The 24,532-nt window shown below is 38.0% G+C and overlaps 1 protein-coding gene and 1 long non-coding RNA gene across 11 annotated transcripts in view; both read right to left on the bottom strand.

The window, feature by feature from the left end:
* HBS1L (HBS1 like translational GTPase) overlaps nucleotides 1-10,954 on the bottom strand; it is an 83,699-nt gene extending 72,745 nt beyond the window's left edge. For all 10 annotated transcript variants that reach the window (XR_014803185.1, XR_014803186.1, XR_014803194.1 and 7 more), the window contains exons 1-3: nucleotides 10,796-10,954; nucleotides 7,415-7,480; nucleotides 982-1,110 (exon numbers count right to left, since the gene is read on the bottom strand). Coding sequence is in view for 4 of the 10 variants with exons in the window: in XM_021087600.2 (XP_020943259.2) it covers nucleotides 982-1,110; nucleotides 7,415-7,480; nucleotides 10,796-10,838 (238 nt within the window). In the remaining 6 variants the exon portion in view is untranslated. The remainder of the gene's footprint in view (nucleotides 1-981; nucleotides 1,111-7,414; nucleotides 7,481-10,795) is intronic.
* Nucleotides 10,955-11,590: 636 nt separating this feature from the next.
* LOC146405997 (uncharacterized) overlaps nucleotides 11,591-24,532 on the bottom strand; it is a 37,725-nt gene continuing 24,783 nt past the window's right edge. The window contains exon 3 of the long non-coding RNA XR_014803184.1: nucleotides 11,591-11,677. This is a non-coding gene — a long non-coding RNA (uncharacterized LOC146405997). The remainder of the gene's footprint in view (nucleotides 11,678-24,532) is intronic.

Raw genomic sequence — 24,532 nt, 5'->3', positions numbered from 1 at the left:
GTTATACCGCAGCTCCTCTACAAACTGGTCCAGACTGTCAAATGTCTTTACAGACTTAATAAAGAATTTTTTTAATTCTCTATCTACTGTTTCCCTTTCTGCTTTCTAATTTTGTATATTTGTGCTTTCCATTTCCCTTGATTTGGTTAGCAACTGATATATATATATTACTGATTTTACTCAAAGATCAGCTCTCAAATTCAGATACTTCCTCTTTCTGGGTACAAATTGTTATAAATTTTCAATTTAAAAACATTTATAGAATAAATGCACACTCCAGAGAAAGGGTAAATCAGCTCAGTCTGCTCATTACCAACAAATGGCATTACTGTTATTTATACCTGGCGATTTTAGTTCTGCTACACTATTCATTAATCTATAGCTTGAGTAGTATGCTTGAAACTATGTCCTATTTGAAATTTATTTATAAAAGACAAAAGCCAAAATACAAAATATCTTTGTTAAAACATTTAAGAGAACTAAAAACAAGCAAACAGAACCAATGTTATTACCATTTTCCGAGTTCTATCTTTAAACTTAATTTACATATCTATGGCCATTCAGGATGCCTGTATAATGTTACTTTGGATTTTTAAAAAATTCTATGAAAACCAGACTTTTGGAAGCTTTGCAAAGAAATGAGCTTCTGTAATCTAACCATAATCTCTACACAGAGCTTATTAAACAATATATATTGCTAGAAGAAAACAATCGGTGAAGTTTCTCTCCTAAGGAGATTTCAATCAAAAATTCCAGTTACTAAATAACAGCCATACAATCAATTTTTCAACCATACAGTTAACCACACTCCTCACAAAATATGCAAATTTTCCCTGAAGATATGATATAATTAAAGTTTGTAGCATTACTACACATAATCATTATTATAAACAATAAAATTGATAAGATTGACAAATTCTAATAAACTGATCATTAATCATTCTCAGATAAGAAACACAGATACACTACTTTTTACTATACCTTGATCAATTCCACTTAGCTGATGGTCCAAAAGAGAATTGGAGGATTCTTTCAAATCTTCATAATCATATTCTTCTACAGGTTCAACAACTGAAGGTTTGTCACGTCGTGAGTAAATAAACTGAGCAGCTAGAATATAAAATGATTGAAGAATGCTGTAATACAGCCAATTCCCTTAAACTCTTTTTTTTACAACAGTTACAATAAAAATTAAAGATTCTGACCTACCTACCTGTATAGTCATTTGCCCACATTCTATAACAACAGATGAAAACAAAAGCAAAGACAAAATATATGATACCCCAAATTCTGCTCAAATGTCCTCACTAACCCATTCACTAACCTCTTATAATTGTCTTCCTTCTTTCTTCCTATCTCCAAAAGCATTCCACTGAACTTACTTTGTTCAAAACTTTCAAAAATTATCTTTCCTAATATCTCATCCTTGCCTACTACTACTCCATCTTTCCTGAAATTTTCTCTTCTTTGATACAAATATTTTAAACCTCATATCAAATGTGCTCATTTGTGTAATTAAGAAAAACTGAAATATAGACCAATTTTCACTCTCTAAGAACTACTAATTTTGTCTGAACCCAGGGGGTGACCAAAATCACAGGCCTTAACTTTAAAACAACTTACACTTTCAATCATACACTGACACTGTATATTAGTGTCATATACCTAACTGACCTTTAGAGTCTGTGCTACTCTGCAGTATTAGGCAGTGTCATCACTCAATATATAATTGGGCATTATATATTTCATTAACAGGTAGAAAGACAAAATAGCAAAGTGCAAAGGAGAAAATCACCACGATTTTTTTTATGCTTTTGGAATCCTGGTGCTTTTTTTATTAAGGAAGAGAGAATAAAACATTTGCAAAGTATTCACTCCTCCACGTCAACTGGATGCCTACAGAACTCATTTCCTGGAGAACATGCTCAATCGTGAAAGAATAAAATTAAAGAACTGATAAAAACAGTAATACAGTACTCTAAAGGCAAGGTGTTATCAGGAATTTTACAGCACCTAGCTTTCTGGAAAAGCACATAACATGCACGTGTATTGCTCAGCATTCCCACAGCAGGAAAAACATCCTATTTTACAGATTTTCTTTTTTTTTTTTTTTTTCAGATTTTGATCACTTTTTTCCCATTAAAATATCAGAATGAGGGATGTGTCATCAAATGGCATCTTAATATTGTGTAATACTTAGACAGCTGATTTTTTTTTTAAAGCATTACATCAAATAACAATTTGTCTTACAATTCGTGGCATTTTAGATACAATAAAAGTGTGGTAGTACCAAAAAATGAAAACCAGGTTATTTTGTGCCTAAAGATTTTCAAATCACTTTCCTGGCTTTAATACTTAGCCTAAAGGTAACAAATACACTTTCCCAACTTCTCATAGCTCTGAACTGTGAGGAAAAACCTAAGATAAATCAAAAAGTAAGTGAGGCAAGAAATCAGATACTTTTGTTGACCATTTTCACCTAGGAAATACTGATAGGGAAAAGCTTATAAAAGGCCAAGCTTCTCTGTCTCCAAGGATCTATTCTTCCTGGTGATTCTTCCCACCCTCTCCCACTACACTGTCGCCATTGTCTTGGAAGTAAATAATATCTGGTTTTGCTGCAGAGTGGGGAGGGAAGGTGGGTAGGAAAAATTCCCCAGGGAAAGAAAAAAGCTACTAGGAAAAAAGAAATAGTCCAGATCTTTGAACTGGAAGTGACAGCCCAAAAGGCAAGAAACTTGATGTTTAAAAAAAAAAAAAAAAAAAAAGTAAGAGAAAAGCAATGGAGAGGAAAGGATAAATATAAAATGCTCTCCTAAAAATTTAAATCACGAAACTCTGATAGAAATGCTTTCTGAAAAATTAGATACCTACAGTGACTTTAAAAATTTAAAGCATTTTGACAAAAATAAAAATTCAGGGAATCAAAACCTGACTCCTGAAACTGCCTAAGAGTGTTTCCTAAACATCTTAAAATAAAAATCATGTGAGGCATTCATTAAAGATACAGGTTTCTAGGCTTTTTCCCCTACAGATTCTGGTTAAATGGTAATGGAATGGGGCAGGGAAACCATATTTTTACAATGACTCCCAGCTGACTGGTATCATCAGAAAAAGTAGAAAGTAGAAAGGCTCCCCTTTCATCTATCCCAGCAATAGCTCACTTTGTAGACCATCATCAGCTACCTTCCCAAAATAAGACCCCCTTAGGCAAAAACCTTCCTAGGCAAAAACCTTCAATAGGCTGACATTACACACCTAAAACTAAAAACTGCCTCCTCCAATTTGGCTCCTAGTTCCTTTCCTAGCCCTCTTTCCTGATGCAACTGGATAAATCCTGTAAATCTTCTAAACACAACTCACTTAGAGGCCACTGCTCAGCCACTATTGTTTCCTCTCTCTAGAATGCCATTTATTCCCAAATTTATCAGTCTCAATTCTACCTCCTTTCAGAAGCCTTTCCAGACCGCTTCAGGCAGGATTCTTTCTTTACTTTCCGTATTGCTGTTTGAACAAAACTTTTAACAAGCTGACTTATGCCAAGTTATCTGTTAAGTTCATTTAGAACAGGGTTTTCCCCTCAAATATGAATTTTTGTTGAAATTTGCTGGATGTAGAATTAATAGAGGGCAGGGAAGGACTGGGAGGAGCTTGGGATGGCATATGCACATTATGATTTATGGAAGAGATGGTCAACAGGCACCTGCTGTATAGCAGAGGGAACGCCACTCACTGTTCTGTGATAACCAATATGGAAATGGATATGTGCACTGAGTCACTTTGCTATACAGAAGAAATAGCACAGCATTGTAAATCAACTATACTTCAATAAAAATTTTTTTAGGGAGTTCCTGTTGTGGCACAGTGGTTAACGAATCCAACTAGGAACTATGAGGTTGCTGGTTCCATCCCTGGCCTTGCTCAGTGGGTTAAGGATCCGGCGTTGCCATGAGCTGTGGTGTAGGTCGAAGAGGCAGCTTGGATCCTTGGATCCTCCGTTGCTGTGACTCTGGCGTAGGCCGGTGGCTACAGCTCTGATTCGACCCCTAGCCTGGGAACCTCCATATGCTGCGGGAAGCAGCCCTAGAAAAGGCAAAAATAGACAACAAAAAACATTTTTTTTAAAGAATTAAAAAAAAAAAAAAACCAACCAGGGTTTTCCTTACATGAATTAAGGATGCTCTTAATTAATTAATTGATGCTCTTCAGAGTCGGAATGGACTAAATAAGGAAAACTACTGTTAAAGCAATCAATCCTACAAGGAGGCCATGAGACTGAAGTGGCTCTAACGCCTCAGTTGCAAAGGGAAAACCAATCCAGAGTCAATTCCTGTAAAGACCTCAGAAAAGAACTAACCACAAAAGCCAACTAAACTCTCCCAAATAATTTAGCGGCTTAAGCTATTACCAATCAAATAATTTCTTTGCTTAGCTTCAGGTCTTCTCTATAAAAACCTTGCCCCAGCTCCTCAACACTTCCAGTTTGGAGCTGCCTGATTCAAACTGATGTTTACTCAAATAAACTCTTCAAAGTTTTAATATGCCTCAGCTCATTTTTTTAACACTTCTAATAGTATTAGTTGAGACAAGATTTATAACCGTTTAAATAGTTTTATTTTATTTTATTTATTTATTTTTTTTTTTTTGTCTTTTTGTCTTTTGTCTTTTTGGTTGTTGTTGTTGTTATTGTTGCTACCTCTTGGGCCGCTCCCGCGGCATATGGAGGTTCCCAGGCTAGGGGTTGAATCGGAGCTGTAGCCACCGGCCTACGCCAGAGCCACAGCAACGCCAGAGCCACAGCAACGCGGGATCCAAGCCGCGTCTGCAACCTACACCACAGCTCACGGCAACGCCGGATCGTTAACCCACTGAGCAAGGGCAGGGACCGAACCCGCAACCTCATGGTTCCTAGCCGGATTCGTTAACCACTGCGCCACGACGGGAACTCCTTAAATAGTTTTATACATAGACTCTTTTTGCTATCCCTAGCTCTCTAATGTATGTTCCATATTCAGTATCAATATTTCTAAAGGAAGAAAAAAAAAAGCTATAACATTAAGAAATCTTCATTCCATCAGGAAAATTATGCTTAGAAGATTAAAAAAATGAAGAATTTTAGAGAGAAATTTCTATTAATTGGTAAAGTCACTCACTTGTCACAATTCATTAGACTGTAATTTTGATCACCTCTTAAACGACATTAGCTACTGCTTTCAGAACCAAAAATATCCTAAAACTATTCATTTTTTAATTGAAAATCACTTGGAGAAATATAACTAAAGTGGAAAAGTAAGTTTCTGATCTGATATCATGGCTACATTATGCATGTTTTGGAAAATATAAAAATCCAAAACCACATGCTTTCATTAAAAAGACCAGTTTGTACAGAAGAAACTCAAAACAATTTAACCATCTCCTGCTTTGACAAAGTCAGCTGATATCCTGGTACATACAAAGGTAACTCTCAAAGAGTCAGATTGTCCTGAATATTAACCACATATAAGTCACATATCAAGAGCTATGAGGATAAACCATGACCTCATGAAAGCTAGGTCATAAAAGCCATTCTCAGAAAAACACCTTCAGAATACCTGACCTTATGGACTGCTAGCTCATTACTCAAGATTAAGAATGATTTAATTAGATAAGCCTAGATAAACAAATGCATTAACCTGCAATACTAAGATGTCTTTCAGCAGTCCCTCTCCTATGAAGGTTTCCTTGTATAAGCCATCATCAACCAATTTCCAAGTCCAGGAGACCTTAGTTCCCGTAATTATCTCTTTGAATCTATTTCCAAATCTAGTGCTATCAGCCCCTACCCTAAATAATCAGTTCTCAAAAGAACCATCAGCATATACCCCAGCAAGCTTGTCAGAACAGCAGCTGTGCTAAATAACTGGTGCAATTTCTATCTCTTAACAAAACTCTGACTGACAACAGTGTAATAATAAAGAAAGAGAAAAAAACACTAGTCAGGGTAAATGAGAAAAGTACATATAAAGAACTAGATGAATTGAGAGTAATTAAGTAACTGGAAAAAAGATGACAGGAAGAAGAGAGGTGCTAAGACAACTACTTGAGCACCTATGCCTTCATAAAGAAATTCTGAAAAGTCAGAAGGAGAAGTTCCCCAGTGGCCTAGCAGTTAAGGATCTGGCACTGTCACTGCTGTGGCATAGGTTGGATCCCTCACCTGGGAACTTCCTCATGCCACCGAGGCAGTGAAAATAAAAAAAAAAAATCAGAAGGGACATATTTGGTCTTCAGAGACTAAGGGTAGGATTAAAGCAGATACAGGTTTACAGAACAGCTCAGCAGACTATAAGGTATTAAAGACAGGGCAGATTTTGATGGAAATTTTATTTACTATATTAAACCTTTAAACTTGTGGAAAGAGTTTTGTGAATTTTATTTATATTGTGCATAACTGTATTTAATTATACCTGCTTCTGTGGCATCATAAAACTCAGGGTATTTTAACCAACTGTTTATAGAGCAGGCTAAAATTTAGAAGTAAACATACTGTCAGGGAAATTAGAGAAAAGTCTGCATCAAAGACTCTGTCTTTGCCATAAAGGACATAGGAATGTTTTCTATATGGTGGCAAAGAAGAACTCTTTCAGCAAATGAAACAGAAGATACAGCTCTGATGTGGAGGAACTGAACTCTAAATCACTGCACAGTTCCATTACAAGTATGAACTACATGGATTTATTTATTTACCAAACTGTTTAACAGCAGATAAACTAAAGAACTAAAGTACTGTTTGAAGGAAAGTCTTTGCATAGCACTTCAATACATTCTTAGGGACACAATTAATTTGTTTGTTTGTTTTTTTTAAGTGCCACAGATGCAGCACACGGAAGTTCCTAGACTAGGGGTCGAATCCAAGCTATAGCTGCCACCTACACCACAGCCACAGACCCAACCCATTTCTGCGGACCTATATACCACCACTGGCAGCAAAGCCAGATCCTTAACCCACTGAGCAAGGCCAGGAATCAAACTGGCATCCTCATGGATACCAGTCAGGTTCGTTTCCACTTAGCCTCAACACGAACTCCAGGGATATAAAATTAACTGCTGTCTGCCTTCAAAATTTTAGACTGTCATTATTGCCTAAATTACCATTTTAGTCAAGTTAGATTAATTCATGCATGTAAAGAATATTGGAAAACCATAGTTTTTAGAGTTTTCTTTAAATTGTTTAAAGCTAAATGATGAAATCAAAACTTTAAATTCTATTCATAAGGAAATTATATACCTTTAAAAGTTAAAATACAATTATTTTTCTAAATGGTACAAAATATTATAGTCTTCTGCAACATGCTGGTCCTAGAATGACAATAACACTTACTTAATATTTTTAAATACCCAAATAGTGAAAATCAAATTATTTTTAAAAATTTACCTGTTGATGGCGAAATACAATAATCATCCTCTACAGACTGGCCATAGAGATCATCATCTTCAAAATCTAAAATAAAAATAAAACAGATAAATTTACTCACAAGTTTTTTTCATATTCTTAGTTATTAATGAGAAAGCATCTCAATTCTCTCCAAAATAAGTTGTTCATCTAAATTAAAGGAACCTGGACTGTCTACTTTTCAAAAAAATACTAAAAATTTTACCCAAAGGAGATACTTTACTTTCTATATTTATAAAGACATATGTTTTTAGGTTTTTAAGCCAAATGAGTTTTATGAGGTTTTCCCAAGTTTTCATTTCACGTGATCGAAGAATAATCCTGTAGATCACGTACTTGAATTGTCTTTCCTGTATTGACAAAAATCTGAAATAAGACATTCAGCCATTTTTTTACCAAGTGCCTTTTCTAACCACAGCATTTATTTTCCATACAACTGACTGGCACAGGGTACACAATCAGACCATGAAAGCAGTTTTCCTTCATGTAGAGCTATACAATATACGTATATGTCAATATATGTCAATATAAAAGCCAGCTTATCCTAAACTCCCTTACTCTGCTCTAACCAACTGGCCTTTTTTCCTACTGACTAGAATATGCTATTGGCCTAGATTTTCCTAAGGCTGTTTCCGTCTCCAGCTAAAGTTCCAGCTCAAACGTCAGGTATTTGCAGAAGTCCTCCCAGATCACTCCAGGTAAAGCAGCAAGCCCCCTTGCACAAGCCCGTCTCTAGATATTCCTCCAACTGAATGTCTTCAAAGCACCATAGCCAGCTGGTTCACTTCATTAGACTATAAGCTCCTTCAGGGTAAGACTGTCTCTCCAACTATCCGACATATGTTTAGTATGAATTAACACTTGTTTTATCATAAATTAATGAATCAAACAATCTATAACTAAAAACCCACAAGGAACATAAATATATTTACATAAATATATTTATTTGAATAATACTAACACTGTGCCAGGGACTATTAGAGACATATGGGGTGAGGGGGTGACAGGCACATTCCCAGATCGCCACAAACCTAAAATCTAACAAGGAACACCGACAAGAAAACAGGCAATCACAAAACCACATGACAAGTGTCTAACATATGAGAAATACATATGAACAAGAAGAGAATTGGGATTGGGGTGGCTAGGGAAAGATCCCCAGGAATATACTTAAACCAACTCCAAAAGATAGTTGGCTAATTTCTGACAGTATTCATGTAGCAGTAGCAAGAACAGCATGTTCAAAGGCTGAAACCAAATAATTATGGCCAAGAAAAATTAGATAAATGCTACTATTGGATAAAAAGGTATAACATTCAATAAATTATTATCACAATCCTAAGTTAACAAAAATGTATTAGCAAATAAATGAGAAACCATTCACAAAAAATATATTTAGATATTAAAGACAACAAAAATCTCTCTTGAGTCAGTTTTTCAATACTGAAATTGACCCTAAAAGTGTCACAATATCAAAAGTTAAGAAATTATTTTCTAGGATTTCTGTAAAATGGTTCTTCAACAATATTTTGGAGTATTTACTACACATAAAGCATTGTGCCAGCTAATGGAGTAAATATAAAGTATGGGCTCTGCCTTCCTGATACTTGTATTAATTAGGAGGTGAAGCAGTCATGTAAAGTACTACTCATATTACAAAGAACAAAATGAGAGTTAAATAGAGGAACCAACAGGTTTTGGAGAACAAAATCTCAGTAATGAAGTTATATTACTTTCGAGAATTTGAAAATTACTGACAGAAGGGAAAGCTTAACTGGGGAGAGGAGAAATAAATGGTACACAAAATAAGTAGAACTTTTATAAGCAGGAAAAAGGGGACAAACCAACTACGCTATAGGAACAGCTTGATTATGATGTCATCAGCTGTTCCAGAGAAATGTGACAACCTGATCTCCTTCAAACCAAGCACCTCTCCTTTAAGGACAGAAATCCTGCTTAAACTCCGCCAACTCAATCTGAACAGCACTCTCACTTAAATAGCTCCCACCACACTCTGTGAGTACATTTTGCAGCATTTCGTAATCATCTGTTATTTGTGTATCTCCCTTAAACTCCCTCAAACATGATGCTGTTGATCCCCAAAAGTCAAAGAGAACTCTAAGCACTCAATTAATGTTGACTGAGGAAATGATAAATATCTATTAAAGAAATGAATAAGTAATAATGGGGCCAATTCATGTCTTTTACAACATACTTGCAAAAATATCTCCCAGGCTAAAATCTTTTCTCAGGTAACAATGGTTCACACGCAATACTTAACATCCACTGAACACCAGGAAACTAACATGTGCCAGGCTGACTGGATCAATGTATCCAAATGTAGCACAGGGTGTTAGCTGCCTCTCACTATGATTAGTGCACTCTGATGTTCTAGAATAATCTGCTACTAGTATCAGTAACAACCATTAGTATATACTAAACACATTTTATGCTCTGCACTTTACAAAGTGATAGGTATTTCTTTTGTATTCAATCCATATGTTTACAGTTTGTATGATGCTTGGTGATGCTTATAGTTATCCACTGCAGAGAAGTTGTGCTTGTCCCAAACGAATTCTCTTTTTAAACTCCTAGACAACCTTCACATTTTTTTTCTTTTGTTTCACCTTTAAAATCATTAAGTTCTTTTCGAGGCCCCCTTTCTTTTAGTACTGCTTACTGTTTTTTTTCCCCAAAAAATATATGTTGAGCATGACCAATCAAGAACTAAGTACACACCTCAACATCATCCGATCAACTTACTCTTTGGGCCTTTTTAATATGTGTTTTCAACCATCTCCTAAGTTTCCAATTTAATTTGAAAAGCATAGAAAATAAGCTAATCTGCTAACTCAAGCCAGGTTTTGCACTAAATATCTATAAACAAACACACCAGATTTATCACGTAAATCTAACAGTTACAGCTGAACGGTTGAATGTAAGCATTAAGTCAATCCATGTTCTACAAATAAGAATGTTTCACGGGCATTATTGAAAGGAGAGAGGGGAAGAGGAGCCTGAGGTAGTAAAGTGTGTAGCCGACCTGGGAGGAAACAATGGGAGAGGTGATCATGCTTACGTGCCTTAAGTATCACCACAACCTCATCGAATGTCCTTCCCATATGACGCCCTGCAGCACCTCCCCCGCCTTACATAAAAATCAATCCCGAAGGGCAAAAACCACGACATAAAACTATGCCATCTGCTGACACTCAAACGTCCAGTTATTGTCCACAAATTAGCCCCCTCTGAACCCCAGCCTGGTTCCAATAACGAGAAACAAACATACCAAGTAGGTGCCAACCCGCTGCGATCCCAGCTGGAACGGTTAAAGTGCCATCCCGGCATGACCTCGACACCTACCTTCATCGTAGTTATAGCCTCGGACATTCCGATGCCGGGCCATGACGGCAGAGAGGGCGTTTGCCACAGCCCCTTACAAAATACCCGCTCAGAGAGCGACAAGGCGCAGACTGCGGCCTGGAGAACACCTATACGCCATCTTGGCTTCCGGCCGGCCTCAGCGCTGAGCGTCTGCGCACGCGCAACGTCTTATCCGCGTACGGCAACCTCTCAGGGTCATGGCCGCCCTGAGGACGCATGCGCATTCATGCTTGTCCGGGGAGGTGGGCGTGACGCGTTTAGACTGCCCCACCCCCAGATAGGTTGGCCGGCGGGGCTCTTGAAAGAGCGGAATCTCACCTATAATTCGTTGGGTTAGAGCAAATGGTATGGGTGGAGGTTGTTTGAGGTAAGCCAGCTTTCCAGGTTATTTTCTAAATTTAATTTATGATAATCTAGTGAACAAGTTGCTCAGTAAGAGCTGGAACCTTGCCTTACCCAACTTCCATCTTTGGAGCCTACTTAGGCTCTAATGCACATTAACATATATTTATTTGGTATAAGTGATGCCAGAAATATGTTATCAGAATCCGCGTTCTTGTTCACGCAGTTCAAGAATGCACAGGCCACAGGCAAGCAAAGTTTTTATTACGGGAAAGCAAATCGCTCCCAGGACTGCTGGGACAGGAGGGGGGTGGCCAAAAAGCCCCCTTTCTCTATTGTCCTATAGGGGTTTTTTATCCCTTAAAGGTGGGGGGTACCAACGTGGGGTCTGGAAAGTTGGGGTTTTTAATCCCATTGGCCTTGCTCAATTACCTTTTATCAGTCCTGATCCAGTAGGAGTTTTAGGGATGGAAATGTCCTGTAGGTCTCACGGTTTCTTTGCCCTTTTCTTCCTGTAAACTGAGTCACAAGGGATTAGCAGTTAATGTCCATCTGGATATAGGTACACTCCCTACAGTAAACAAGGCCTGTGGGGATGTTACACTCTGGAGCCCCTAAGCCACAAATGTTAATCAATAGCCTCAGCAATGAATGCACTGAAGCCCTTGCTCCTACCCTGACTACCTTAGTTAGTATTCTGCCTCATAAGGATTAGTCTAAGCTTAGAGGGGGGGAAAAAGACTCTTTTAAAACAAGTATGTATGATTTAATTAAGATCCTGGCTATTATAGGAACCATGCATTTGTGTGTGTGATTCACGGTTTCCTATTCTATGCTCCACCCTGTATTAATACTACTAATAAACAACTGTCTGCCCTTAGCCTTGTAAATGGCATCATAAAGATGGCTTCGTTGAGCATTCATTGAACACAGTACCACGCTGAGTATTAAATATATCTTGTTTGACATAGCACTGGCCTTAAGTGGTGATGAGCATTAATGAATAAATCTATAAATGAAACTGACAGCACTAAGGGCCTGAACCTAGCCAGAACACAGATTGGGACTTGAACCCATGTGCCAGGACTCCAGCCCAGCCTAAACCTGGACTGGGATTTAAACCCAATGTTTTAAATTAGAATCACTCACCCTATGTCTAGACTCACTGGGGTCCAGGTTCCTCATGTCTCTGTACAGAAGGAATTCAGCGAGAGACAAGGTGATAGGCAAAAAATAGGTTTATTAAGATAGGACACTAGTGAGAGAAGCAAGCGGGCAGACAGGGAAGTTCTGCCCTGAGGATCCGGTGGGCTACAGTTTTATCATCCAAGGAGAGTGGGGTTGGGAAAGCCCAGCCTCTTCCCTTCTGGGAGGAGTAGCCCCTCCTTAGTATCCAGTAAGGTGTGTATTCAAATCCACAGAAGAGTGGTCCTCAAACTCTCGCCCTTGTTCTGAATATGAATGCAGGCCTAATCCCATCCCCCACCCAATGACCTGAGGCAATTCTCAAGGCTCCACTAATGAAGCAAAGCTGCCTTATGATGGCTTTTTTGAGCAGTTTGTTTACTTACAGTGATCTCCCAATGTCTCCTAAATTTCCCTCGTTATCTGTGGTCCTTTATTGGGACGTCTAAAAATAGCTGTGTCTACTCCATCCCTATCATAACCAATTATTAACTGTCATTTCTCAAATCACATAGTGAATGATGCTATGTAAAAAACCAACCTCCTTATTATACTCAACAAACTTCAGTTTTAGTTTATGTTTTTGAAGTGGTAAAACTTTACATTGAATTCTAGAAATAAAAGTCTACTCAGCTTATTGTTCACAATGGAAAGAAAGAATAATGATACAAATTCAGTTCATATTTCTAAACGACTTGAAAGGTAATTTATACATGTGTTTGACTGTCTACTACCAAATGCTCTTAAGTATCATTGCTGTTCAATGTAACTCCAAGATAAAATTTTACATGAGAATAGATAGTTGCTAATTTTATATGGCTTAGGTGTTTTCTCTGTTGTATACTTTTAGGTAATGTTTACATTGTAGCCTGTTTCTTTGTCTGTAAAATGGAGATGGTAATAATATCTAACTCATGGAGTTGTAAATAATAATTTATCCTTATATAAAAGGGTTTTATATAGACAAGACAATGGGTTTGAGCTATGGATTGTAAATTCAGAGATGTGACTTAGGAAACGCATACTGGGGGCAAGGGAGGGGCTGCAAAACTAGTGGAAGATAGGGGAGATGTTTCAGTAAGTTTGTATAGATCCATTTCAGCATCAATTCCCAGTCTCTGTTGATAAAGATATATCATATCTCTCTTCTTGGTATAGAAAAGACACTTTTCTCATGGGAAATTTTGTGAGCTGCATTTAGGTAGAAAGGAAAAGGTCTGAGAGCCCTTCTTGCATTGGCTGTTTCTCAAGTTACTTCAACTCAAAACAATATGCCAAGGCATATTTGGGGCTGACATGCTCAGAACTTCTTTAGTACTCAGTAAATGCTAGTTCTCTACCCTACTAATTGGAAAGCTTTATATTTGTTTCTCCAGAACCCTAATGTCTAGACTTTGAATGTTTACAAAATATATTCATGAATTTTACTTTTTTTTTTTCTGCAGCGTGCAGAACCTGGATGTGAGATTTCCGTTCCCAGACCAGGGATTGGGCCGCAGCAGTAAAAGCACTGAATCCCAACCACTAGACCACCAGGAAACTCCCAATGAATTTTAAAAGATAAATATAGGGAGTTCCCGTCGTGGCGCAGTGGTTAACGAATCCGACTAGGAACAATGAGGTTGCGGTTCGGTCCCTGCCCTTGCTCAGTGGGTTAACGATCCGGCGTTGCCGAGAGCTGTGGTGTAGGTTGCAGACGCGGCTCGGATACCGCGTTGCTGTGGCTCTGGCGTAGGCCGGTGGCTACAGCTCCAATTCAACCCCTAGCCCGGGAACCTCCATATGCCTCGGGAGCGGCCCAAGAAATAGCAACAGTAACAACAACAAAAGACAAAAAGACAAAAAAAAAATTAAAAAGTTAAAAAAAAAATAAAAGATAAATATAATATCCTGCCATGAGATACATAAAAAAATACCATAATCAACTATATGAATAATTCATGTTAGTATCAACTTTTTAAAAAAATTATAAATAAAGTAGCATAACCATATTACAAAAGTTTTTAACATCTTTGAAGAATCACTGGCAAACAATAAACTGCACATATTTAAAGTATACAATATGTTGAATCTATAGATCAATTTGGGGAAAAATGACATGTTAACATTGTTATAAACATTTAGCCTTTCAACACATGCACATCATGTGTCTAGTTTCTCTCAATGCTGTCTAGTTTTCAATGACCGGTCTTATACGGCTTTTGAAAATTTAACTCCAACTATTCCATATGTTTTTATTCTGTTCTAAATAATATATATTTTAATTTCAAGGTAAATATATATAATTAAACTATTAAAATTAATAAGTTAATTAGGGCCATCAATACACACAAAATGTATTTGTATATAATAGGAACAAACAATAGAAAAATTTAAAAATAAAGACAAATAAGCTATATTAGCATTAAAAATATCATCAAATACCTAGGAAGAAAATTTAGGAAAGACAGATAAGGGCTAAAGTGAAACTAGAAAACATTACAGAGAGAAATAAAGAAAATCACATTAAATGGCGAAAAACACCCATGTCTATGGATTGGAAGAGTCACTATTATTATGTCAAATGGAAGAAATATCCATTCCACCCAGGTTGTTCTGTATTTGATGTTGTCCTAGTCAAATCCTAGAATTTTTTTTGGTGGAAATTGACAGATTCTATAATATAAATGGAGCTGCAAGGATCCTAGACTAGCCAAGCTCAAAAAAGAAGCAGTTTGAATGGAGTTCCCATCATGGCTGAGCAGAAACAAGTCTGACTAACATCCATGAGGATGCAGGTTTGATCCCCCAGCATCACTCACTGGGTTAAGGATCCTGCATTGCCATGAGCTGTGGTGTATGTGGCTCAGGTCTAACATTGCTGTGGTTGTGGTGTAGGCTGGCAGCTGTACCTCCAATTTGACCCTAAGCCTGGGAACCTCCAATGCTGCCAGGAGGTCCTATAAAGGCCAAAAAAAAAAAAAAAAAAAAAAAAAAAAAAAAAAAAAATGGGCAACAGGGTTCTTCCTTGGTATTTTCAAGACCATCTCTGAGGAGTTCCTGTTGTGGCTCAGCTGGTTAAAAATCTGACTAGTATCCATGAGGATGCAGGTTCAATCCCTGGCCTCTCTCAGTGGGTTGAAGGATCTGGCGTTTCCACTAGCCAAGGTGTAGGTTGCAGCAGGTGAGGCTCGGAGCTCATGTTGCTGTGGCTGTGGCAGCTCCAGTTCCACCCCTAGCCCGGGAACTTCCATAAGCCATGGGTGTGGCCCTAAAAACAAAGAACAAACAAAACAAACAAACGAAAAGACTTATCTTTGATATGGAATAAGGGACTATATACATTAAAGAGTTTTCAAATGTTTCCTTTATATCCTCAAAGTGCCCTGTTTTAAGGATATTAGAAAACCTAAAAGCTTTGCTATATCTGGGTTAGAATTCACTCAGCAATATGTCAATATTTCCTGGAATACATTACAATGTGTTTTCTGTTTTCATTTCTAAACCGATTAATTTAGACTTAAGTTTAAAATTTGCTACTCTTGCTTTAAAAAACAAAAAACCCTATCCTTGTCAACTATTTAAATACTCATAGGAGTTTTGGAAAATACAATATGGTGACTTCTGTACACCATAATTATTAAAAAGAAAAAAGGAATTGATCTTAATCATTAAGAAAGGAAGAGTGGAAGAGAGGGAGAATTGTTGTAACAGTAGCAGAGCACATAAGAAAAGTTCTAGAGTTTTCGACTTAAACACCTAGGAAAGTATAATGAATACTCCAAACTATAAAATGAGGTAAGTAGGCAGAAGATTCTTTCGGGATCCTTTGCAGTTCTGTGATTATGATTATACATTAATAACGTACCTCTAGTCATTTTGATTATTATTACCAAATATCTGTAAAATCTATAACAGGTGTCTTAATTTTCCTCCTGACCTTCTAAATTAATTATATAACCCTCTGTCCTGACCTAACGACATTCTTTCCCGCCTCTGTGGTATTTCCTGACTACCCTTATGGTTATGCACTTTTTCTTTTCTCTCTCTCTTTCCGTGTCTTTCTTTTTTCTTTTGCTGAGTGAAAATTGGCAAGATCCAGTGAATTTGTCCTTCATCAAGATAAAGCTTTGCCCCCAAAGGGCTCGAGGCCATCCAGGGATTCTGTATTTGACAGAAGCTTTGACGACATAACTAAACAAACAAGACCGTATTCAGGGAAGCTGAAACAGATCTTCAAAGAAATTCAGTGGGTGATTTTTAAATTTCTTTGGGGTATTATAGAGCTTAATGCAGAACATACCAAAACTTTGAAAAGGCAATGGTGGGGTCATGAACTTCATAAGGCAGAATGATTCCCTACAAGAACACACCAGAAGTCAAAGTGTTCTATATTTAGATATGCATTACACCCAATGGGGAATACCCGCAAAACTGTAAAACCTGGGCAAAATCTTCTTCCTACACAGGTAAGGATTTTCAACCACCAATCCTGGATTATCTGACTGTTATGCACTGTATCATGAAATAGAATAATATATATGGTTCAGGAGTTCTTTATAAGACTCAGTTTTTCAAGTTTCATTTTATTCTAAATGTTCTAGAAATAACTAATCCTCCAATTTAAAATATTTCAATGGAGCCACATTACTTATGAAACGAGGTTAAATCCTTAGAAAGACACCAGCGTCCTTTTGATTTCACTGCTGCCTGGTTTTGCACCTCACCTGACACAGCTCCACTAGTCTACCTGAGGCCCCCTTTACCACAGTTCCTGCTTTTAGGGTTTCATGTTCTTAGGGCTTCTTAGTCCCAAGTTCTTAGGTGTTCATGTTCTTAGAATGTGTGCACATGCTTTCTCTTCTGCCTAGAATGCCCTTCAATCTTCATGCCCTCTTATATTACTCAGGAGAACACCAGTAGCATCACACATTCTGTGAAGCCTTCCTTAACTCTGACAGAATAACCACCCTTACTCTGGACACTCAAAGTAACCTCTGTTTGTCTCTCCTATAACACGTATTAATAATATTCTAATTGTCTGTGTTTGTATTTGTCCTTCTCCATCTCCATACAGTTTCCTTAAAAGCAAGACATCTTTTAGCTTATTTTGTATCTACAGCATACATACAGTGGTCAGTAAAAAACTGGAATGAATGTGGGGGGTGGGGGGATGCGCTGGGGTTGTGGGATGGAAATCCTATAAAATTGCATTGTGATGATCATTGTACAACTATAAATGCAATAAATTCATTGAGTAATAAAAATTTTTTTAAAAATTAAAAAAAGAAAAAAAAAGATTGGAACAAATGAAATACATTTTGTTGAAGGATTGTTGAATGAATTTATAACATGTAAAATAGGGAGTTCCAGCGTTCCCATCATAGCTCGGCGGTAACAAACATGACTAGCATCCATGAAGACTTGGGTTCTATCCCTGGCCTTACTCAGCGGGTTAAGGATCTGGTGTTGCTGTGGCTGTGGTATAGGCCCACAGCTGCAGTTCACATTCGACCTCTAGCCTGGAAACCTCCATATGCCACAGGTGTGGCCCTAAAAAGAAAAAAAAATAGTTCCTGTTGTGGCTTAGCAGGTTACGAACCCAACTAGAATCCATGAGAATACGGGTTTGATCCCCGGCCTCGCTCAGCAAGCTAAGGATCTGGTGTTGCCATAAACTGTGGTATATGTCACAACACAGCTTGGATCCAGCATTGTTGTGGCTGTGGCACAGGACTGAAGCTGCAGCTCCAATTTGACCCTTAGCCTAAGAACATCCATATGTATCAAGTATGGCCCTAAAAAGCAAAAACATTTAAAAACTTTAAAAATAAAAGTCCATAGTTTCTCCGAGTTCCCATTGTGGCTCAGCAAACCTGACTAGTAGCCATAAGGATGCCGGTTCTATCCCTGGCCTTGCTCAGTGGGTTAAGGATCCTGCATTTGCTGTGAGCTGTTGTGTAGGTTACAGACATGGCTCGGATCCCACATTGCTGTAGCTGTGGCATAGGCCAGCAGCTGCAGCTCTGATTTGACCCCTAACCTGGGAACTTCCTTATGCTGCAGGTGTGGCCCTAAAAAGAAAAAAAAGCCTATAGTTTTTTAGACAAGGAATAATGTAGAGGCATTGGGGGAGATACCAATTAAGAAAAGAAACATCATGTGGTTTGACTATTGCACTGTCTGAAAAAGCTTGACCAAGCGAAATGTATTAGTTCTGATTGGAAATTTGAAGTGAATAAGAAAGAAAGTTGGGTGGGAATACTTCGGTGAGAAGATGAAATACTTATTTGTCCATCCCCTTCTGAATTCAGGCTTGCTGGGTGTATATACATTGTTACTTCTTCTTGGATCTACAGCTTGTCCATTTCTGTGTATCATCTTGAAGGCTGGGACACATAGGCTCCTCAGCCATGGAAATGAGGCGTATCCATGGTGCAAAATTCTTCAAGGCACCAACAGAGCATTAATAACAAATCAAAGAGCGAAGCATTTTTAAATTCCGAGGGAAAATTCAAAGCAAAGAAAATTTGCAAATCAAATTTAAAAGAGACAAAAGCATAAACATAAAAGATAGGGTTTGAAAAGGTAAAATAGGTTCTCATTAGAAGTCATTTAGAACAGTGAACTGTTTGAGGAATTTCCCTTCCTTGCCTCAGCATGCTCTGTTTTCTTTGAAAAGGCCAAAGATGAGGTATGGGGTCAATGTGTTGTTTAGGAACCTAAATCTGGAAAAACTCTGAGAGGCAAGAGTGAAATAATTTACAAAATCATTTAAGCTCCTTGGGATAGTTCTTGGAATTTCTGAAGAGGAGCAAGTTGGAAAATGAGAAAAGCAGAAGGGAAGCATTTTTTTCTTCCTCATCTCACTATGTGTCTAAGTCTAGAGATGTTGGTTATCTTGGAAATTTGGGATATGGGACAGTCTGGAACGATGTTGCCTGAATACTGAACCACGGATTTTGCAGACTGTCCCATAAAATCTGGTAACAGTTTTGAAAAACTCAAGCGGAGATGAGGCCACTTGATACTGATTAACTTTCTTTTTTTTTTTTGTCTTTTTGCCATTTCTTGGGCCACTCCCGCAGCATATGGAGGTTCCCAGGCTAGGGGCCGTATCAGAGCTGTAGCCGCCGGCCTATGCCAGAACCACAGCAACTCGGAATCCCAGCTGCATCTGCGACCTACACCACAGCTCACGGCAACACTGGATCCTTAACCCACTGAGCAAGGGCAGGGATGGAACCCGCAACCTCATGGTTCCTAGCTAGATTCGTTAACCACTGCGCCATGACGGGAACTCCTGATTAACTTTCTATGTAATTTGACCAAAGATTATTTTATGAGACTTTTGGCTTTTAATTATCATTTGAATAGGGCAGGGTTTCAATGTGATTTGTCATTTTCTCTTTATTTTTCTTATATATTTATTTGTGATTCTAGGATATGACTTAAATAACCAAGTTTTACTTTGACTTCAGTTGAAATGTACATAATCACATTGACATGACTAGAAGATTTATAGTCATGTTTGTATTTAGATAAATAGAATAGGCATTAATGAAGTTCCTGTTGTGGCCCAGTGGGTTAAGAATCCGACACAGTGTCTGTGAGGATGTGGCTTTGATTGCTGGTCTCACTCAGCGGGTTAAGGATCCAGCATTGCCTCAAGCTGCAGCATAGATGTGCTGCACAAGCTGTCACAAATGTGGCTTGGATTCAGTTCCTAGCCCAGGAACTTCCGTATGCCAGAGATGCTGCCATTAAAAAAGAAGAATAGGAGTTCCCGTTGTGGCGCAGTGGTTAACGAATCCGACTAGGAACCATGAGGTTGTGGGTTCAATCCCTGGCGTTGCTCAGTGGGTTAAGGACCTGGCATTGCCATGAGCTGTGGTGTGGGTCACAGACGCGGCTCAGATCCCATGTTGCTGTGGCTCTGGTATAGGCTGGTGGCTGCAGCTCCAATTAGACTCCTAGCCTGGGAACCTCCATATATCCTGGGAGCAGCCCTAGAAAAGGCAAAAAGACAATAAATAAATAAATAAATAAATAAATAAATAAATAAATAAATAAAAGAATAGGCATTAATACTTTCCAAGTAGAGATCGAGCAACAATTAGTCCTAATAATTTCCCATCACCATTGTGGTAGATTATACGTTCCTAAAATGTTTATACCAGTATATTCCACCCAACATGCTTTCATTACCACGTAATGCTGGCACTCCTTAATTGAGAGGTAGAGGGCCATATATCCCTACTTAAAACTGAGTAGACCTGGGAGTTCTCATATGGCTCAGCCGGTTAAGGATCTGATATTGTCACTGGAAATTCTGTGTGCCCAGGGCATGGCCAAAAACAAACAAATAAAGAAAAAACCCGGGTAGACCTGTGACTATAGTGGAAGCACCCTTATGTGCCTTCTCTGCTACCATAAGAGATAAAGAGATAATACAGCCTCCAGCTAATCCTCTCGGGATGCTCATTCATGGAACTTGGTTACATATTATAAATAAGACAAATAGCCACATGGAAAGGCCATGTGTCAGTGTTCTAGCATCAGTCTTATCTGAGGTCCCAGATGATAGCCAGCATCCATGACCTTGAGCTTCAGATGATCCCCGTCCCCAGACTTCCAGATGCCTCAGCCGATGATAAGTAGAATAAAGAAAACTTGTCCTCATTAATACTACTCAACTGCAGGTTTAAGAACAAAAACAAATGTTGTCTCATTTTAAGCCAATAAGTTTTGGGGTGATTTGATATATAGAAACAGATAGCCAGAATAATTATCAACCCCAATGTCCAAAAATATTTCAAGGAGGGATAGCAATAAATACTGCCATGTTTTAATAAAAAGTTCCATTTAAAGTATTAATGTTAATTTTCAACACTATTGATTATAATTATTTATATGACAAAGAATCTAAGTTTAGAAAGTTTGTTTTAAGTGAGATTTTGGTGGGTTTTGCTTGGAATTTTTTGGTTTTGTTTTTTTTCTTTTTCTTTTCTTTCTTTCTGTTTTTTGGTCACCTGCCACTATTCTGAAAACTGCCCCCTAGGTATTCCATGAATAACCACAAAAGACCTTTTTATTCCATTCCATTGATATTTTATACTAAAATTACCCAGGAAGGCTAGTGTAACAAGGGCTTGATTTTTTAATCGAAAAATTTATGTTATGAAATTCTGTAATCTCCACTCTTTAACATGTTACCCAACATGTTAATTGCCTGAAAAGTTTTAAGAAACAACTATTTTATTCAAAGGTTTATGCTTTTTTAAAAAACCACAACTCAACAAAGAAACTTTTGATAAAATGTCCCCTTTCCAGGTAATATTAATAAGGGTCATTTATGATTTAAAAAAATATTATTACAGTGTTATTACATTTTAATTGTGTTGATAATTGGTTCAGACTTATCCCAAGGACTTTTAGTTCTGTAAGTCATTTTTTTTAGAGAAAAAGAAAAAAAGAAATTAAGCAAGATACAATTACCCATGTCTCTAAAATGGTCTTAATCACATTCAATAAACACACAACATTCTCTGTAAGACTGTTTTTAAAACTTCAGTAAAATGCTTAAGAATTAATTATTCCTTCCACGCATTTTTAGACCAGGCAAAATGTGAGACAATGTTTTTCTCCCAATCAGGACATATTAGTATATATGTTCTGAGGGATAATGTACATATTAGTACATTATCAGTACACACATCTGCTTTAATGTACAGGTAAGAATAGGTAAGTCATACCTGTTGACAGCCAATGAAAAATAAGAGAAAAACAATAAAAAGCTTCCTTGGAAAATGTTATTGGAAAAACGGTTTTTTTAAAAAAATCACAATCTGGGAGTTCTTTTCGTGGCTCAGTCATTAGGATCCTTGAGAATTCGTGTTCAACCCCAGACCTCACTCAGTAGGTTAAGGATCCAGCGTTACCATGGACTGTGCTATAGGTCGCAGATGCAGCTCAGATCACAAGTTGCTGTGGCTGAGACGTAGGCTGGTGGCTGTAGCTCCAATTGGATCCCTAGCCTGGGAACCTCCACATGCCACAGATGTGGCCCTGAAAAAAGCGGAAAAAAAAAAAAAAAAAAAAAAAAAAGAAATAAAGAAAGAAAAAGAAAAAAAAAAAGAAAATCATAGTTTGTTCAACAAGCCCAAAAGGAGGAGCCAAACATAGACTGGTGTTTTGCTGTTTTGTTTTGTTTTTTCTTTTTAGGGCCACACCCATGGCATATGGATGTTCCCAGGTTAGGGATCCAATCAGAGCTGCAGCTGCCTCCGGCCTATACCACAGTCACAGCAACACAGCATCTGAGCCACATCAACAACCTACACCACAGCTCACGGCAACACCAGATCCTTAACCCTCTGAGCAAATCCAGGGATCAAACCCTCCTCCTCATGAATACTAGTCGGGTTCTTAACCTGCTGAGTCATGAGGGGAACTCCACCCTTGCTTGTTTTTAAACAAATTTTACTCCATGATCTCTAAATTTCCTTCCAGTTTAACACTTCCATGATTCTGGAATAACAGGAATACCAGCATCTGTCACCTTTGAATGTAAAAGAAGAAAGTATATATATAATGTTCTTCAATAGATCTGAAAATACAAACAAGTTTCCAGCCTTAATGCTTCATGCTGATAAGACCTGATCACTCTATAAGGAACTCCTTATAGATTAAAGCAAATAAAAAACTAAATTATAGATGCTCATTTCCTTGTATAGAAAGCTGTAAGAAACAACATAGTACCTGTTCTAAAACTGTTTAAAAGTAATATATACAAATTCGGACATTAGGCGAAATGTAAAAATTATGTTAAATAACCAAATAAATGCTAATATTGAAATAAATGCTTTCTGGGAAGTTGATGAAAGGGAACCGTGAGAACTGGAGATTCTACCCAGAGGGTACAAAGACTAAGAGAAAGAGTTATGGGCCGAGATAACGTAAGAGAATGAGTATCATGCTCTAGAAATTGTGATTATATAGCTTGGAACTAATTAGCCTAGAGAGGAGGAGACCAACTGCTATTATGAAATATATTAAGAACTGCCCTATTTGTAATGGAATCAATTTATTTTGTGTTGCCCTAGAAGGGTGAGCTTGACAAGGAGGAAAGTTTCAGTTGAATATGAGAACAATGTGAACACAGTTTTCCAACCATGGAATGGAGTGCCTTAAGGGACAGTGCATTTCCCACTATGGAAAACATCCTATTGAGAAAATTTGAAAAATATTTCTTCATTTGGGAAGAGATTGAACTAGATGCCCTTTCAAAAGCTCATGCATCTCTGGTCTATGATTCAATTTTTTAATCAAATAGTAAGCTAAGACAAGAAATCATTTTAAGCAAATAATAGAGATGGGAAGAAAAGCATTGGGAAAGTAATAGAGATATAAATTGAGAATTAAGCAGAAAAGAATATGGAACTGGAAAAGATGAGGTCAGCGAAGAAATTTAGCCAGGCATAATAAAACATTTTGACCGTCAAGATAATGATTGGACCTTGAACCAAACATACAACTAGAGGCATTCCCTGGTGGCTCAATGGGTTAAGAATCCAGTATTGCCACTGTTGTAGCTTGGGTCACTGCTGGAGTACAAGTTCCATCCCTGACCCAGGGAACTTTCGCATGCCCCAGGCATAGCCAAAAAAAAAAAGCAACTAGAAATTGACAGATTAACCAGAGGAGAGGAGGAGTTCCCGTCCTGGCTCAGTGGGTAACGAATCCCACTAGGAACCATGAGGTTGCGGATTTGATCCCTAGCCTTGCTCAGTGGATTGAGGATCCCGAATTGCCCTGAGCTCTGGTGTAGTTTGCAGGCGCGGCTGGGATCCCGTGTTGCTGTGGCTGTGGTGTAGGCCGGGAGCTACAGCTCCGACCCCTAGCCTGGGAACCTCCATATGCCACGGGAGTGGTCCAAGAAATGGCAAAAAAGACCAAAAGAAAAAAAAAAAAAAGAGGAGAAAAAAATAAATCAGAAAATTGATGTGATGCTTTGGAAGAATGAGAACCCGATGCTAACAGTAGGTCAGTCACCCACTGACTTTGAAAATGTAGCCACTTAGGTGGAAAAAGACCAGGATGTGGGCTAAGTCCTTGGCCATATGTTTCTGCATATTGCATACCAAAGGGCTACGTGGAGGTGACGGTGAGGAAGGTGAGAAGTTTGGAGAAAGGGATGGAAAGGGAGAT

This window comes from Sus scrofa, chromosome 1 (assembly GCF_054392235.1).
Source record: "Sus scrofa isolate SSC_HxYL_T2T_F1_AM1 chromosome 1, Sscrofa_HxYL_maternal_Yorkshire_Landrace_v2.0, whole genome shotgun sequence".
Classification (NCBI taxonomy): domain Eukaryota; kingdom Metazoa; phylum Chordata; class Mammalia; order Artiodactyla; family Suidae; genus Sus; species Sus scrofa.
This window is presented reverse-complemented; position numbering and strand designations above follow the sequence as displayed.